The sequence below is a fragment of the Salarias fasciatus genome, chromosome 7, assembly GCF_902148845.1.
Source record: "Salarias fasciatus chromosome 7, fSalaFa1.1, whole genome shotgun sequence".
Lineage (NCBI taxonomy): Eukaryota > Metazoa > Chordata > Actinopteri > Blenniiformes > Blenniidae > Salarias > Salarias fasciatus.
This window is the reverse complement of record NC_043751.1, coordinates 23,605,237-23,620,945: the sequence shown is the minus strand read 5'-3', so window position 1 is coordinate 23,620,945 and position 15,709 is coordinate 23,605,237. Positions and strand designations below refer to the sequence as shown.

The window sequence follows — 15,709 nt, the reverse complement described above, 5'->3', positions numbered from 1 at the left end:
TCACGACTGTTTTGCACGGAAGAGAAAATAATCATTTTCTTGTGAAAATGCTACAATGCAATCATTGTTTTTGACAGTTACTTGACTCAAAGCTTGAAGAGGTGAATGAACAATTGGCCCATAGATACACGGAACTGGAGCTTCATTTTTTTATCTGGAGAGTTTTTAAACATAGCCACTATCCTGGCGCCCGAGGTAGAAATCAGGTCAAGTCTTGACCTTGAGTGAGGGAGACTGGGATTTATTTCTGATTTGTAGCTGTATAAATGTTTCAGTGTTTGAAAATAAATATATTTGTGCTCTCTAAAGAAAACTAGTAAATCTAGAATTGCCCACATTGCCACATTGTGTCTTCAACCATAAATATTTTGAAGAAATAAACAATCTTCCTCACTTAAATGTAGTTTGACGGTGGATCTGTGTATGTCTGGCTCCACAGGTGGAGGAGGGAACTGGGGTAAAGTGACATACTCTTGCCCCTACTGCTCAAAGAGAGACTTCCACAGTCTGGCAGTGTTGGAGATTCATTTGAAGACCATCCACGCAGACAAGCCACAACAAAGCCATACGTGTCAGCTCTGCCTGGAAACACTGCCAACGCTCTACAACCTCAACGAACACGTGCGCAAAGCTCACCGAGCCAGTGGCGGGAGCGCGGGGACGGCGGCGTCGACTTTTCCTCTGCTGCAGTTCACAAACGTCACGGCGTTTCACTGCAACTACTGTCCGGACATGTTTGGAGACATCAACTCTCTGCAGGAGCACATCCGGGTGTCCCACTGCCTGCCCGGCGGCATCATGGCGGGATCCACCACTTTAGGTACTTTTAAAACTCAGCTGAACATAGAAAGGCCATCCAGACCACTGATGTAGGGGGTGATTATTTAAAAGATTCAAATAATCTGAACACCAGAGCTCGCTGCCATAACCGCGATCTGAATGTCACTGAAAAGTATGTGATTTGTCCAGTCGGTGGTTTTCTGAATTGCTTGTATAGTCTACTGAGGAAATGTGGATTGCATGACAACTGAGAGGTTATGAGTGTGATATTTACTCATCAAGACCTCACACTACATAAATACATTTCCTTTGACCACATCAGTCATAACAAAAATGCCCAAAATGTCATGCTCAAAGTAAATGATGAATTGTCCCACAGTAATAAGACCCACATCTTTGTTCTTAGTGTCTCAGGACATTTAAAGATATCAGAGCATGTATTCCCGAAAAGGTCCTTAAGAGTATGTCAAGATATATTATTTTCCGTCCATTTTCTGTATCATTTAATTGAACAGGTGCAGAATTACATGTTTGAGAAGTGAAGATAAAATTCACATCCACCTTAAAAAGATGAAGCACAAAAATGGACATGAGCACAGCTTAATGGATCACAGTGTAAAAATTATTCACAAACTTTCCTCACTTCTCCATCCTAGAGGGGAATCATGCCTTCTTCTGCAACCAGTGCTCCATGGGTTTCCTGACGGAGTCGTCGCTGACGGAACACATCCAGCAGACACACTGCACGTCCGCTACAGGCGGCGGATCTGCGTCTGGAGGAGCCGTGGCCAAACTGGAGTCTCCCGTCCTGCAGGCGGCATCGCAGTCCTTCATGGAGGTGAGAATAATCAAGGGTCACCTGTGGAGATAACAAAAAAGACCTGTTAAAATTAAAATATCAGAATCAGAAGGCCTTAATTGTCATTCCTTTGATAAAACAACCGACTCCCACTGACGCATTTCACGTGAAAACTCAAAGCATCACTATAGAAATGACGTGAATAAGAACAAAATGCTCTTAAAGCTGGAAAACTGCAGGATAGAAATGGCAGTGTTGAATGCAGTTTTCATTTTATATTCGTTTAGTGTTCTCACGGCTAAAAGGAAGAAATGCATAAGTATTTAATCAAAATATATTCTGTGAATCCACTTATTAGCAGATATCTGAAAAGTTATATAGTTTGAAGTTTGGAAGAGAAGTTTTTTTTTGCATATTCTTTCAAATGTCTCTTTTTTAATTCCAACAAAGCAAAAGAAAAAATCGAATTCCAGCTGTAGACCTAAACTTCAAGCTGCGCACAAAAGAGTTGATGCAATGCTTCTTATTAATTTTTAAACTATTGATCCCAACAACTCCTTGACAATTATTCAACCCCTTTAAAAGAGAAATGTGTGCACACTGTACCCCTACAGCACTCGCCTTTTGTGCCAGTTTTTATATTTGAGCTTGCAGTTTCGTGGTGTGATGATAATTTATGACCGATGCTTGTTTCCTCTTGTCTCAGTTCTGTGTATCATTGCCTTGTGAGTTTTTTTTCCCCACTCTACAGGGATAAAAAAAATTCATTTTATGTCATTGTTTGATAGTCTTAAAAAATTAAAGAGTTATTGTCCATATGCACAGGTTTACTCCTGCCCTTACTGCACGAATTCTCCTATCTTCGGCTCACTCCTCAAGCTCACCAAGCACATTAAGGAGAACCATAAGAACATCCCGCTGGCCAACAACAAACGCCAGGCCAAAGTGGCGGACCTCAGCCCCGCCTCATCCGATGTGGAGATCTCCTCTCCGAAGCGCCACAGACTGGGTGGGGACTCCACGCCATCCATGGGGAGCAACGGAGATTACCCGTGCAACCAGTGCGACTTACGATTTGCCAGTTTCGAGGGCTTCCAGGCCCACCTGAAGTCACACCTGGAGATGCTGCTGAGGCGCCAGTCCTGCCCGCAGTGCAACAAGGAGGACTTTGAGTCCCAGGAGGCTTTGCTGCAGCACCTGACGGTGCACTACACCACCACGTCGACTCAGTATGTGTGCGAGAGTTGCGACAAGCAGTTCTCCTCGGTGGACGACCTGCAGAAGCACCTGCTGGACATGCACACGTTCGTCCTGTACCACTGCACTCTCTGTCAGGAGGTGTTTGACTCCAAAGTCTCCATACAGGTAAATAAGAGCTCCTCCTGCGGCCTCAAGAGGTTTTTTTTTCTTTAAAGTTATATACTACAAGCAAAAGTATATAATGGACACTTTTTAATTGTGATTTAGGTGCATTTGGCAGTGAAGCATAGCAACGAGAAGAAGCTGTTTCGCTGCACAGCTTGTGCCTGGGACTTCAGGAAAGAGACAGATCTTCAGCTTCATGTCAAACACAGCCACCTGGGACAGAGGTCAGGCCTTCCTGGAGGACTTGGTGCAGGTACAGTGCAACTTCATAGAGATTTGGGGGCCTAAATGTGCATGGACAGTAAAGAATTATCTGTAAAACAGGAAGATAGTGACCATGTCAGTGATGATCCTGTCATACAGGTCATGTTTTACTTTACTGTATCATGAAGGGAATTCTTCTATAAAGAGGTGACAGCATGAATCAAAAGTGTTATCTTTTCCTGTAATGTCCTCAAACATTGCAGCTCACTTCAAGATGTAATAAGGAAAAAGGAGTCTCAGTTGAAAACCCACCAAAAAGCTGCAGATGCTTTGTCAGTGTTTATCTGAAAGCAGTTTTGTAAGTTAAATTGAGCCTGAACTGGATTTTCATCTCACAGGACTGAAGCCCAGGAAATGCATCTTCTGCGGGGAGACGTTTGGAACAGAAGTGGAGCTGCAGTGTCACATCACCACGCACAGCAAGAAGTTCACGTGTCGCTTCTGCGGCAAGGCTTTCCACGCCATCTCCCTGCTGGAGAGACATCTGAGAGAGAAGCACTGCGTCTTCGACGGCGGCAACATCACCGGAAACGGAGGCGGCACAGGAAGCAGCAGCAGCCAGAACGGGACGCCCAACGGACTGGCGCAGACCTCGAAGCGTGGAGGAGGGGGTGGAGGAGGAGGAGGAGCCGGAAGTGGCAATGGAGGCCCGGGGGGCGTGGAGAGAGCGACGGTCGCGGTGGCCGAACAGGCCGACCTGCAGAACATGCTCCTGAAGGGCAGCGTTGTGGGAGGAGGGTCTGGCCAAGGAGGGGAAACTGCCAACAGCCACGAGGCCAGCGGGGGCGAGGAGGAGCTGGACAATTCAGAGCCCATGTACGCCTGCGATATCTGCGGCGCCGCCTACACCATGGAGTCCCTCCTGCAGAACCACCGGCTGCGAGACCACAACATCCGGCCAGGAGAGGACGATGCCGGTAATGCCCGGTTCCCTCTGACTCTCCCGGCGCTTCCTGACGTTCAGTTTGTTCACCGTCGCTGTGTCTGTTTTCATGTGATGGCAGGTTCTCGAAAGAAGAAGGCGGACTTCATCAAAGGGAACCACAAGTGCAACGTGTGCTCCAGGACGTTCTTCTCGGAGAACGGGCTCCGCGAACACGCTCAGACTCACCGAGGTCCTGCCAAACACTACATGTGCCCCATATGTGGCGAGCGGTTCCCCTCTCTGCTCACGCTCACCGAACACAAGGTAGTTTGACGTCTACTGCCTTGCTTATGTTTCCTTTAGAGCTGCTTCTAGGTCCAGATTTAACTTACAGAGAGGGAGAACTTGTCGGTATCCCCTCGCAGCTGTAACAATGCCACCGCCTGTGCAGATGAATGTTTTTACTTTTCTCTTAAGGGGGATTTTTTTCCCTCTTCACGTTTTCTGTTTGTGTTCCCGTCTTTTGATTTAGAAACTTTTTCAGTCGCTTTGAATTCACACTCAAGAAAACATTAAATTGTCCTAAGAGGAGCAATTTGCGCAGAAACAAACTGCTGAAAAAATATATTGCTTCATACAAGGGAAATATTGTATAACTCCACTGCAGTCAGTTTTTCGCGTAAGAGTGTGCCATTAAGATAAATACAGAAGTATTTGTCACAGCATCATAATATTGAATACTGAGTCGTATTAGCTGTTTCTAGCTTGCTGGGGAGAATGTGGTCCGACCCATTTAATAATAATCCTTAAAATCAAAATGAAGCAACATGAAACCTCTATATCCCATAATTTTTAAACAAACTAACACATCTTTTTTTTTTTTTTTTACTGGACTATGAAGTTTTAAAGCTCTGTATTTTAATGAAAGTAATATTTTCCCCCTGGATGCTGTGCTCATTTATCAGCTTCTCCCGCCTTAACGTCTGCTTTCATCACAAATCTTACTCCACTGTATTTATACTCTTAATTATTGTACTCTCAACTCTCCAGGTGACCCACAGTAAAAGCCTGGACACAGGAACCTGTCGAATCTGTAAGATGCCCCTGCAGAGCGAGGAGGAGTTCATCGAGCACTGTCAGATGCACCCTGACCTCCGCAACTCCCTCACCGGCTTCCGCTGCGTCGTCTGCATGCAGACCGTCACCTCCACCCTGGAGCTGAAGATCCACGGAACCTTCCACATGCAGAAGCTCTCCACCGGTTCTGCTCTTGGAGGAGCCGTAGGAGGAGGAGGAGGAGGAGGAGGAGGTGGGAATGGAGGAGCAGGTGGGGGCAACGGCTCAGCCTCTTCATCCCCTAATGGGCAGCTGCAGCAGCATAAGCTGTATAAATGCGCCTTCTGCCTCAAGGAGTTCAAGAACAAAGGCGAGCTGGTGAAGCTGGATGTCAATGGCCTGCCTTACGGCCTCTGTGCTGGTTGCATGAGCAGGTGGGCTAGTATTTCATAATGCATTTTCCCGATACATGCATATATATCTGATTGATGAAATTGGATGAAAATCATAAACTTTCAACCAAATTAGGGGCACGAACGGCCAAAGTCCCAGCCTGGGAGGGGCCGCCACACCTGGAGACACGCAGGGGGAGAAGGCCATGGTTGGGCTGAGATGTCCAGAGTGTGGGGTGAAGTTTGAAAGCGTGGAGGACCTGGAGAGTCACGTCCAGTCGGATCACCCCGAGGTCAGCCCCGAAACCAGCGCAGCGGGGAAGAAAGCCGAGGCTTCACCCGCGCCCAAGGTGAGATTAACAGGCACCTGGACGGAAAAAGAGATTTTACCGCGGCCGTCGCTAAGATGATAAGCACTTAAAATATTAAGATTTCTCTGTTCGTCTTGATGAAACCATTAGCCAAAGTGAACAGCAGTGAGCATGCAGTGTGACAGAGGAATCGCTGCACCGTGTAATCATGGCCGCTACTGCATTTCAAACTTGAAGAGCATTTAACAGATGGAGACGTTTTCAGGAGTGTGAGAGTCTCCTGCTGAACTGTATGTTTGCATGAGGTGTGTGTGTGTGTGTGTGTGTGTGTGTATGAAGTTTTGGTGCGTGCTGCCTCTTTCTTGTCTGTAGCTTGCATACGTACGCCTATGTGTATGTCGGTGTGTGTCAGCTGAGCCCCACTGGGTCCTGCGGCTGGGGCGTGCTGAGGCATTGTGGGAGCTGTTCGCTCTACTTGATATTGACAGTCGGGTTCCGCGGGACCTGCCGTGTGTGTGTGTGTGTGTGTGTGTGTGTGTGTGTGTGTGTGTGTGTGTGTGTGTGTGTGTCACACACGCACACACACACACACGCATTTGAGAGTGTGCACGAGTCTGAGACAGTTCCCAGGGACCCTCTGTCTTACCTGCACCTTTGTTTCTGCTTAGTCTAACAGCACAAAGCAGACAAAGTAGGATTTCTTTCTGTGTGTGTGTGTGTGTGTGTGTGTGTGTGTGTGTGTGTGTGTGTGTGCGCACCTCTGCCAGACTGAAGCAGCAGAGAGTTAGTAGAAGTGGGGCCTTTGTGTATTTTGTATGTGTTTGTGCATGAGTGATCGCTATGTGCAGTGAATGGATAAGCAGAGCCTCTGCTCCTCTCTCCTTTTGTTTTTGTGTCTCTCGCCCGTGTTTCTCTGGTATTTCTCTGTTTGTCTCTCATTCTTTTTTCATTTCCGTCCGTTCCTTCATTTCATTGTCTCTATCTTTAATGTTCTTCGAGTTCATCCCCTCCCTCAGTAATTTCCTCCTCTCGCGCCGTCTGCCGATCCCCTGCTTGTGTATTTGAGTATCCAAATGTGGCCTCTGTCACTTATTCTCTGAAGACTTGAACTTTAGTGCAAGATATTGTGAGGTTCACATCTCTCTCGTGTAAAATATTGACTTTAAAAGGGGCAGACATGCCCTTTTCTGTCTTTTGAAGTCTGGTTTAGCTCTTCTTTATTTCCCTTAAAAAAATAGTTTCATTGAACACTTGAGTCTTATTCTCTCTCACACAGTGATTACCGCTGAGAACAAAGAGAATGAAAATATCTAGTCCTGTAAATGTTAAAACCTCAAGTCTATGAAAAATATGAATGTTCTGGTCTTTCTTCAAAAGCATCAGTTATTTATTATTTTTTTTTTTACAATATTTCTCACGTATATTGTTGACTATATAAATTTCCAAAAAGGGGAAAATATGTAGTGGTTCATTGTTTGTGTTCTCAATCAAATCATTAAGTTTCACTGAATGTTGTTGAGAATATTTAATACTGTGAATATAAAGAGCTTGAATTTTTTGACAATATTAACTGGTTAAATGTTTTTTGATTGAACACCTCGTCCTCAAAAATGTGTGTTTTATTCTGTTCAAGGAAAATCTGGTATTTTCCTTGAGCAGGAATATGAGCGTTGAGGAACATGAGGAATATGAACCTGTGAGGTTGTCTCATATTCTCGATATCAGCCAAAGCACGAGGGTGATGGTAGCTGGAGAAAATCACTGAGGCAGGCAATCTGCGGCGGACAGGCTGAAGATCGACGGCTGTATTTAAACTGACAAGAAACCATCAGAGAAATTTGACATGTAGTGATGAACATGCTTAATTCCATCTTACTTTTACTGCCTCTGTTTAAAAGAAAAATAAATTGTTGGAAATATCAATTGTGTTTTTGATTTTAAAGGACAATATATTTTTTATTATTATTGGTTGTAACGGCATTTTTTTCCCCTTGTGTTTTCTCTCTTGTAGAAAAAGACGTACCAGTGTATTAAATGCCAAATGACGTTTGAGACAGAACGAGAGATCCAGATTCACGTGGCGAATCACATGATCGGTGAGTGAGGCTCATTTCTTTCCCACTGTGTGATGTTTAAGCGTGCTGCTGTAGCGTCTGGTGCGATCTCACTGACTCATCTGCTGGTTCGGCCTTCCGCTGTAATTGCGCTTTGACATTATGGTACAATTGTGGTGCGCTTCCTTCACACATTTAATGCGACACGCACACACACACACACACACACACACACACACACTGACACAAATACAGAAGTGTGAGACACAGACAGGTGAAATGAGGAGCTCCTTTTGAGTTCATAGACCAGCTGTTGTGCAACTTACCACATGCCTGCAGCTCTGAAGCTTTGAAGGCTTCGCTTTAAACGAAGTCAAAGTTCTAGATAAAACTTTGTGTGTTGCATCATGTCAGAGTGTCATTGCAAATTGTATTTTAACATGAAAAAAAACTTTGTGTGCATGATTTTTAATTGAATGAACGTAGTTTGGGACACACACTGGAGTGTGTGTGGCTCAAATGGTGCAGCAGGTCACCTTCCAGTCCGAGGTTGAAGGTTCAATCCTCCATCTGCACATGTGTCTCAGTGTCCATGGACAATACACTGCACCGCAACTCGCTCCCTTTGGAGGTCAAGCATGCGACATGTGAGCAGCGGCCTGTGAGTGTGTATGTGAATGGAAGAATGCAACTTGCAGTGTAAAGACTTTGTTGAAGTAGTTAGACTATGCTCTGGAGATGAAGTCCATTTTCCTTTTCATTCATTCATTCATCAACATTGTTCATCCTCAAAGTGACAAAACTTGATCATCGTTTAACTAAGTGAAGCTAAGCAAAGTATTTTTAGGAGACTGATTGCCTGGTAAAGCTGCAGATGTTTTCTGTGTTAAGTGACGGAGCAAAATTGATCCTCTTTGAGCTTTATTTCTTCAGGTTTTAAAAGGACGACAAACCTCTTCTGAAAATATTCACAGTACAGACGCTAATGACCTGAACCCAGACTCTGCGCCATACACTTGTGGCTTCACTCATTTATATTTGTCTGGTCAGCTGCTTTTAGCCTGAAAGAAAAAAAAAAGGCACAAGAGGGCCAAAGCCACAGCAGCGAAGTTAAGCTTTCTTCATTTAAGTCCCATCATCATCTGTTAAAGGAAGAGGGAAGGTCATAAAACACTGTACCAGTTAAACTAAAAAAAAAACTTGTGTTTAACTAAAACCTACCGTAGTTTGGATGTTCTTTTACGAATCTCCCCTGTGACTGTTTTTTTTTTTCTCCCCTCCACTTGCTACTAATTTGCTGCCTTAGCATCTCTGTCCTCATGGAGATTAACGAGGTGGACCCACGAGTTGTTCTGGGGAACAAATGCCCCTCCACCCCTCGCCAGGCCTGACAGGCAATCCCAGAGTCGCTGATGTACTCCGAGGTGTGTGTGTGGTAGCGCCAGAGTGCATGCGTGCGCGTGTGTAAGTGCTCTGAGTCGTCTGGTAATGTCTGGAGACGGAAGAGAGGTTTGAAACACAAGTACAGCTGGAGTAACTTTTACTTCGCTCCCCTGTGTGCACCCCCTCTCCGACTCGCTGTCTAATCTAAGATGAACAAACACAGACACAACCTCTCTCTCTCTCTCTCTCTCTCTCTGTCATGCACACACACACACACACACACACACACACACACACACACACACACACACACACACACACACGACGCCACATACATAAAAGAACACACACCAAGTATAGTTTCTATTATCTTTTACCTACTGTTCCTCTCTGTCTGTCTTCTCGGCTCTTCGCTGCGTTCCTGAAATGACCTGCTTTCATGCGTGCGGCTGCGGTCCTCCTCCTCTCCGTGTGCTCCTCCAAACTTCTCCTGTCACCTTCTAACCTCCGTCTGATCTCCTTCCGCCGCCTCCTCCCTCTCGCTCCGCTCCTCCGCCCCGAGAATCCAGCCAGTCCTTCTCTATTTTCTTCCCAGTTTTATCGCGGTCTCCCCTGCCTAATAGATAACTCATACGCAGTCCACCCCTCCATCCCCCCACCCCACACACACATACGGACACATACACACACACACACACACACACACACACACACTTGCACGCACACACACCCACACAGTGCTGGCAGTTTTGGGTTAATTAACGTGCTAATTGTGTGAAAACCTAGCACAGATTAATTATGAAATTGAGGCAGATTATTTTTAAGAGCTTGCCTGCTTCCTATTATTACATTTCCTGCAGCCCCTCCTCCCCTCTCGCCCCCTCCCACTTCTTGACGAAGAATGAAGGCAATCATGAAGACACGGGAAGATCTCATTTGCTCTGCAAGCACGGCTAGAAGGAAAAATAGCGAGAGCCAAAAGAAGATGTCAGCTGTCACGTGTACGCTTCCTCCTGTTGGCTGTCGGCCCGTTCGGCCCTCCATCAAAACCTGTGATAACGTCATAAATACACAGCATTAAATATCAACTGTCTGAACTTGGCAACATTAGAAGAGCACACATGGTAAGAATTTATGGTTTCAGTGAAAACACATGAAGTTAACACTGTGCTGTGTGTGTGTGTGTAACCTCTACACAATTGGTTGTTTTAATTTATTTAGCAACAAGAAGGTTTTAAATCTCCTGAGTTGATTTATCACATCATGGCAATGTATTTGTTTGTGGCTTTACGTCGTACAGTGAAGAAGAGTTAAGGACGTCCTGAAGGCGTCATGAACGTAAATAGATGAAATGACATATTATTGCACACTGCAAGCCTGGAAGCAGGGGTTATTTCCCAATTAACAAAAATGCACAATGTCAGATGTGAAATTGCAGTTTTCTTTGATTTGGCATTATTTTCTGGATATAATGTAACAGGAAACACAAAAATTTCCTCCATCTTCTCACATCTGCATATCTGTCATTTTATGTCTCAACGGCTCAGTGAGCTGCTTTGGTCTAATATCTAAAATTAACTAAATCACTGTTACCTGGAATAAAAAGCCTGCTATCTACCAATCACCTGTCATCTTAAAGTTATTCTGAAACCTTAATTGCACTGTTTTAAGTCTCTGCCACTGACTATCAAATCAAATTGAGACTGCAGGGACATTATGTTAATTGCATTTGTACAGTTATCCTGCAGGTCATGCACACATAATTAGGGTATGGATGAACGTGGCTCTCAAACAAACACACACCATGGGACTATTGGCACAATGCTGTACATGCAATATTTTTATTGTTGTCACTTATATGAATCCCAGCTTTCTCCTTTATATCACTTCATCTGATAGATCAGGGGTCACCTGAAAAGGTCATTCTCACATGCAACCCGAATGTGCCTGAAATCTCCAAAATTTATTTCTGAAGCTGATTTAAAAACAACTGCTGTTGTTCTGGTTATTCTACGATATATTGCAAAGCAGTGAAGATAGATAAAATCAGTTTTGGCCATTTTTAATGTAATAAAGTCAAGTTGTAATGTAATAACATTTTTCATGACTATCATTGGGAGAGAATGTTACATGGTTAAAAAAAAAAGCAAAAAACCTGGCAAAAAGCAGTTTTTTTTTTACCAAGACATATGGTGTTATTTATGCATCATGACAATATTGTATGCAGTTATTACATTTTGAAAAGATAATTATTTTTTTAAATTCTCCTTCAGTCATTTGATATTTTTTTACATTATCGGCAATATGTTATTACAGACATGCATCAAATGTCTTATTACAGTATTTTGAGTTATTTCCTATGAGGTTTATTACTATGAAAAAATGTGAAAATGACAACATAATTGAATTTTAATGTTATTAGCTGTCAACACACTGTCGGTTGTTAGAAGGATAAAGTGTGTTGCGTTGCAAAACAAGAAAAAAATCATTCAACTCAATTTGAAAGTTGAAAGACTTGAGTTAGACTCTGCTTTAGAAAGTCTGTTCTTTCAATAATAATGAAAAAAATCTCTCTAAATATATATGAAAATATTTACAAACCTCTCACCGTCTCGCTGACTGTTTGGACCGGTTTCGGAGGCAGGGAAGAGGGAGATTTTTTTCCGCCTACAACCTAATCGAGTCCAGTAATGTGATTGTCACATCGCTCCATGGGTAATACATGGTGCACCCCATGGTCCTGTTAATTACGCTGTCAGAAAGAGAAAGAGACACAACATACAGGCAGATCGAGGAAAGAGGGTCAAAGTGAGAAGTCTGGAGAGAAATCTGTGTAGCGCAGAGGAAAAAAAAAAAAATCTTCACATAAAGGGCTGATTTGCTCAAACCATGGCCTCGAGCCAGGAACAGTTTAGAAGACATTTATCACAGAGAAATACTCGGCACTTGTTGCTCGCCATCCATTTTGAAGCAGAATTATTATTTGACATGTTCTTTACAACTGTTGCAGTTTTTATAACCTGTTATAAGAGGCTCAGGCTTATCACGTATAACTGGAGCTGCATGAAATTTATTATATATTACCTAACTTCATGTATTTTCATAACGTGAAATCTATATGAACTAAAAGGTACTGAAGTAGAGGCCTTTCCTTGCTTTTATTTATTTGAGACATTAAATTCTAGATTTTTTTTAAAAATTATTAATTTATTTATGTTCATGATTTCTGATGAAAATGTCAGGCACACCCCTAGTTACAAATTGTGGATGCACGTTTCAGTAAACTGCTTTCAGAATTCCAGTTTTTGAAGAATAAGTGAGTGGCACATTTTTCTGGCAGCTTTTGGTGCCGTTACCCACTGTCACAGATGAAGTGTGTCTTCAGTGATCTTTAGAGGAGATTTTGCATTAATCACCATGCTAGTAAGTTGTTGTAGATTTCCCAAAGTGCTGCTTCTTGTGATGTTGAAGCAGAAATTACAGCCACACACTTTCCTGCCCGCAAGATTTAATATTTTAAAAGAAGGCCCCTAAAAGTGCCACTGGTGCTCCAGGCCCCATGTTCAGCTTTACTGTGATTGTATAGTCACATCCCGCGTGCGTTCCCGCCAGCGTTGGCTCTTACACAGCACACGAGTTAATTAAAACACCATGTGGTCAATGCCTTGCTCCAGAGGCAGAGGCGGAAAGAGACTGAGAGGGAAGAAATTCACGATAGGAGGCAAAGAGAAATCATGCAGGAAGGTTGAAAGGGGCAAAAGGAAATTAGCAGTTGTTTTTTTTTTTTTTTTTTTTCCTCCATACTTTGGTTTCCTCCCCACTTTGGTAGACTGTGCACGCACTGAATCTAAAACCACTGCAGGGAATTTTAGAGCAGCATCGTGAAATCTCACATATAACTGATCTGTAGCTGGTGGGGTTTTTTTTTTTTTTTTTTTTGATAGATTTGTGGTCTGTCCAGGACATCCCCGGCATGCACAGGGCTGACGTGCTTGTAGTTTCAGCCCTGATGACCTTTTTTTTTTTTTTTTTTTTTTTTTTTCATGAGGGTTTACCCAAATAAAAGAAGAGGGACACGAATGCTGTGAGCTCGGGATGCAACCAAAACAGCCGCGGTAGCCTCGGGTAGGGTAGGTGAATAATAGAGTGCAGTAGAGTGGCAATGCCCACTGTGGTAATGCCCACACTGCTAAAACGCACACATGCACACATTCATAACTCAGCCTCAGTCCATCTCCCACACACTGAGGAGAGATAGAGGGAGAGAAATTGAGTTATCCATTTTTGCCTCAGGTACCGACTTGCCATTTGAGATTTTTTTTGGGGGGGTGTTTTTGTAGCAGAGACTAAAGCCTGGAGGCAAGTACAGTACATATCATGCATGTATATTTTAATATCCTGTAATACATAAGCAGTACATTTCATGCAGGTATGCAAATCAGTGCTAATAAATTAGCATGTGTTAACCTATGTTTAATAGAATAGGTTGTCGTTGCTCTCTTCTCTTGATCATTATCAGTGAATAAAAGAGCACAGATGCACTTTTCGCTCTCTTCAATTTGTTTTTATTTGTTTTTTCCTGATGGGTTTTTTTTTTCTTCTTCTTTTTTTGCAGTGTGTCTGTGTTTGTGTGTGTGCTCGTCTGTGGGTTGGGGGCATATCCCACCTGTGTGCGTATGCGTAATCACAGAGCAGTGTGTGTTCGGTTTTTCTAGCCCCCGACACTGCGAAGCAGGTGGAAAAAAGGAGGGAAGGAGGGAGGGTTCTGAGACGTGGAGATGAGAAGAGAATTTAGAAAGTATTTATTTGTGTTTTGGGCTGGGTGCACTTTGGGGAGGGGGTTGGTGTGTGTTTGTGTAAATATGTGCGTGTGTGTGTGTGTGTGTGTGTGTGTTGTGTGGTGGTGGGGGTACTCCATAGGAAGGGAAGATGCAGGGGGGGTGAGTGAAGAGATGAAAGATGATGGGGGAAAAAAGAGAAAGTGGCAGAGCCGGGGGTGGTGGAGGGCGGCGCTGAAAAAGAAGGATGACAGTAAACTTGTGGGTTTTCATCTCGGCATGTGCAGCTACCCGGTCAGATTAGTTAATTCTGATAAAAAGGGTGAAATTTCCATGACCTGTATTGTGGATTTTTTTGTGGTTAAACTTTCTGATGGCCCCCTACTCTCAGCTCGCCAGATTTTTGCCGAACGTGGTCATATCTATTTTGCATTGTGTGGTTTAGCTGTTTATTATGCGTTGATTTATTGTGCCTTTGTAGCGCTTCCTCCCCCTCCCTTACATTGTATGTACATGGTTATTTGTTTGTGTGTGTGTGTGTGTGTGTGTGTGTGTGTCTCCTCGGACTACGCCGCAGTGATTTTTGGCAGGCTTTATTGTTTTCTGCTGTGCAGCTGCACATCATGAAGAAGTTCCCTCCCTGTGTGATAATGTGAGGTGAAGACGAGATCCAGTGCGCTGCTGAACATGTGAACGTGTCGGTCCACTATATCTTTCAGTCTAGCCGCTAATGCAATAAATTACAGCCGCAGTGAACAGGTGGGTTAACCGCCGCCTTCCTTTGGTGTTTCCTTTAAAGCGTGATTGCCTCATTAAAAAAAAAAAAAAAGAAAAGATTTATTACTCCTTTAATTGTTCTTTTAAAAGACTCGCGACAAACACAGACACACACACACACACACACACACACACACACACACACACACACACACACACACACACACACACACACACACACACACACCAACCAGACACACATATTCCTAAATAAGGTCCTTGACAGCGTGTTCTGAGTGTTGCATGCAGCCACTAATGCTTTACTAATCACCTCAGTCTAGATTTCACAGCATGAGACCTCACTTCTCAAACACATGTAGACACTCTCGCTCTCTTCTCGCTTGCACTTTTTCTTTACACGCACAGACACACACACACACACGCACGCATACGCACACACACACAAACACACACACACACGTAAAAGCTGCGTGTGCGCACAAAGAGCCATACACAGCATGTTATCTCTCCTTCCCATTGGTCCTAATCAGGGACCAGTCTCCAATTAGCATACTGACTGTAACAGTGCCTTTGATCCACCAATAAGGCAACACAATGTCCTCGCTCTCTTCATGCTTGCATTTTTCTATTTTTTTTTTTTTTTTAGAGTAAATTTTTCTGCCAAAACTAATAATTTCTTCCACTTTTCATCTACTTTGCCCGTCCAGCCCGTGAAGCCGGCTTCACGCCTTGGTTATACGTCTGTGTCAGAGTCTCGCTGCAGCAGCTGAGCGTGTGGGAAGCACTGCATAGTTTAACACGCTGTCGGCCATACCTGCCTCACGTAAAGAAACAGCAGTGTCATACCATTAAAGCTGTTGATTGACTTAGGGGGTGTTAAAGACATGTTTTTTTTTTTTTCTTAATTGCAGGCAACGTATTTGT

General features: G+C 43.7%; 1 protein-coding gene across 4 annotated transcripts in view; it reads left to right on the top strand.

Moving 5' to 3' along the window:
- znf423 (zinc finger protein 423) overlaps nt 1-15,709 on the top strand; it is a 153,653-nt gene that overhangs the window by 74,408 nt on the left and 63,536 nt on the right. For all 4 annotated transcript variants that reach the window (XM_030096376.1, XM_030096375.1, XM_030096377.1 and 1 more), the window contains 9 exons: nt 440-820; nt 1,437-1,618; nt 2,405-2,944; nt 3,047-3,197; nt 3,547-4,125; nt 4,213-4,397; nt 5,124-5,563; nt 5,658-5,871; nt 7,844-7,928. In XM_030096376.1, the coding sequence (XP_029952236.1) occupies nt 440-820; nt 1,437-1,618; nt 2,405-2,944; nt 3,047-3,197; nt 3,547-4,125; nt 4,213-4,397; nt 5,124-5,563; nt 5,658-5,871; nt 7,844-7,928 (2,757 nt within the window). The remainder of the gene's footprint in view (nt 1-439; nt 821-1,436; nt 1,619-2,404; nt 2,945-3,046; nt 3,198-3,546; nt 4,126-4,212; nt 4,398-5,123; nt 5,564-5,657; nt 5,872-7,843; nt 7,929-15,709) is intronic.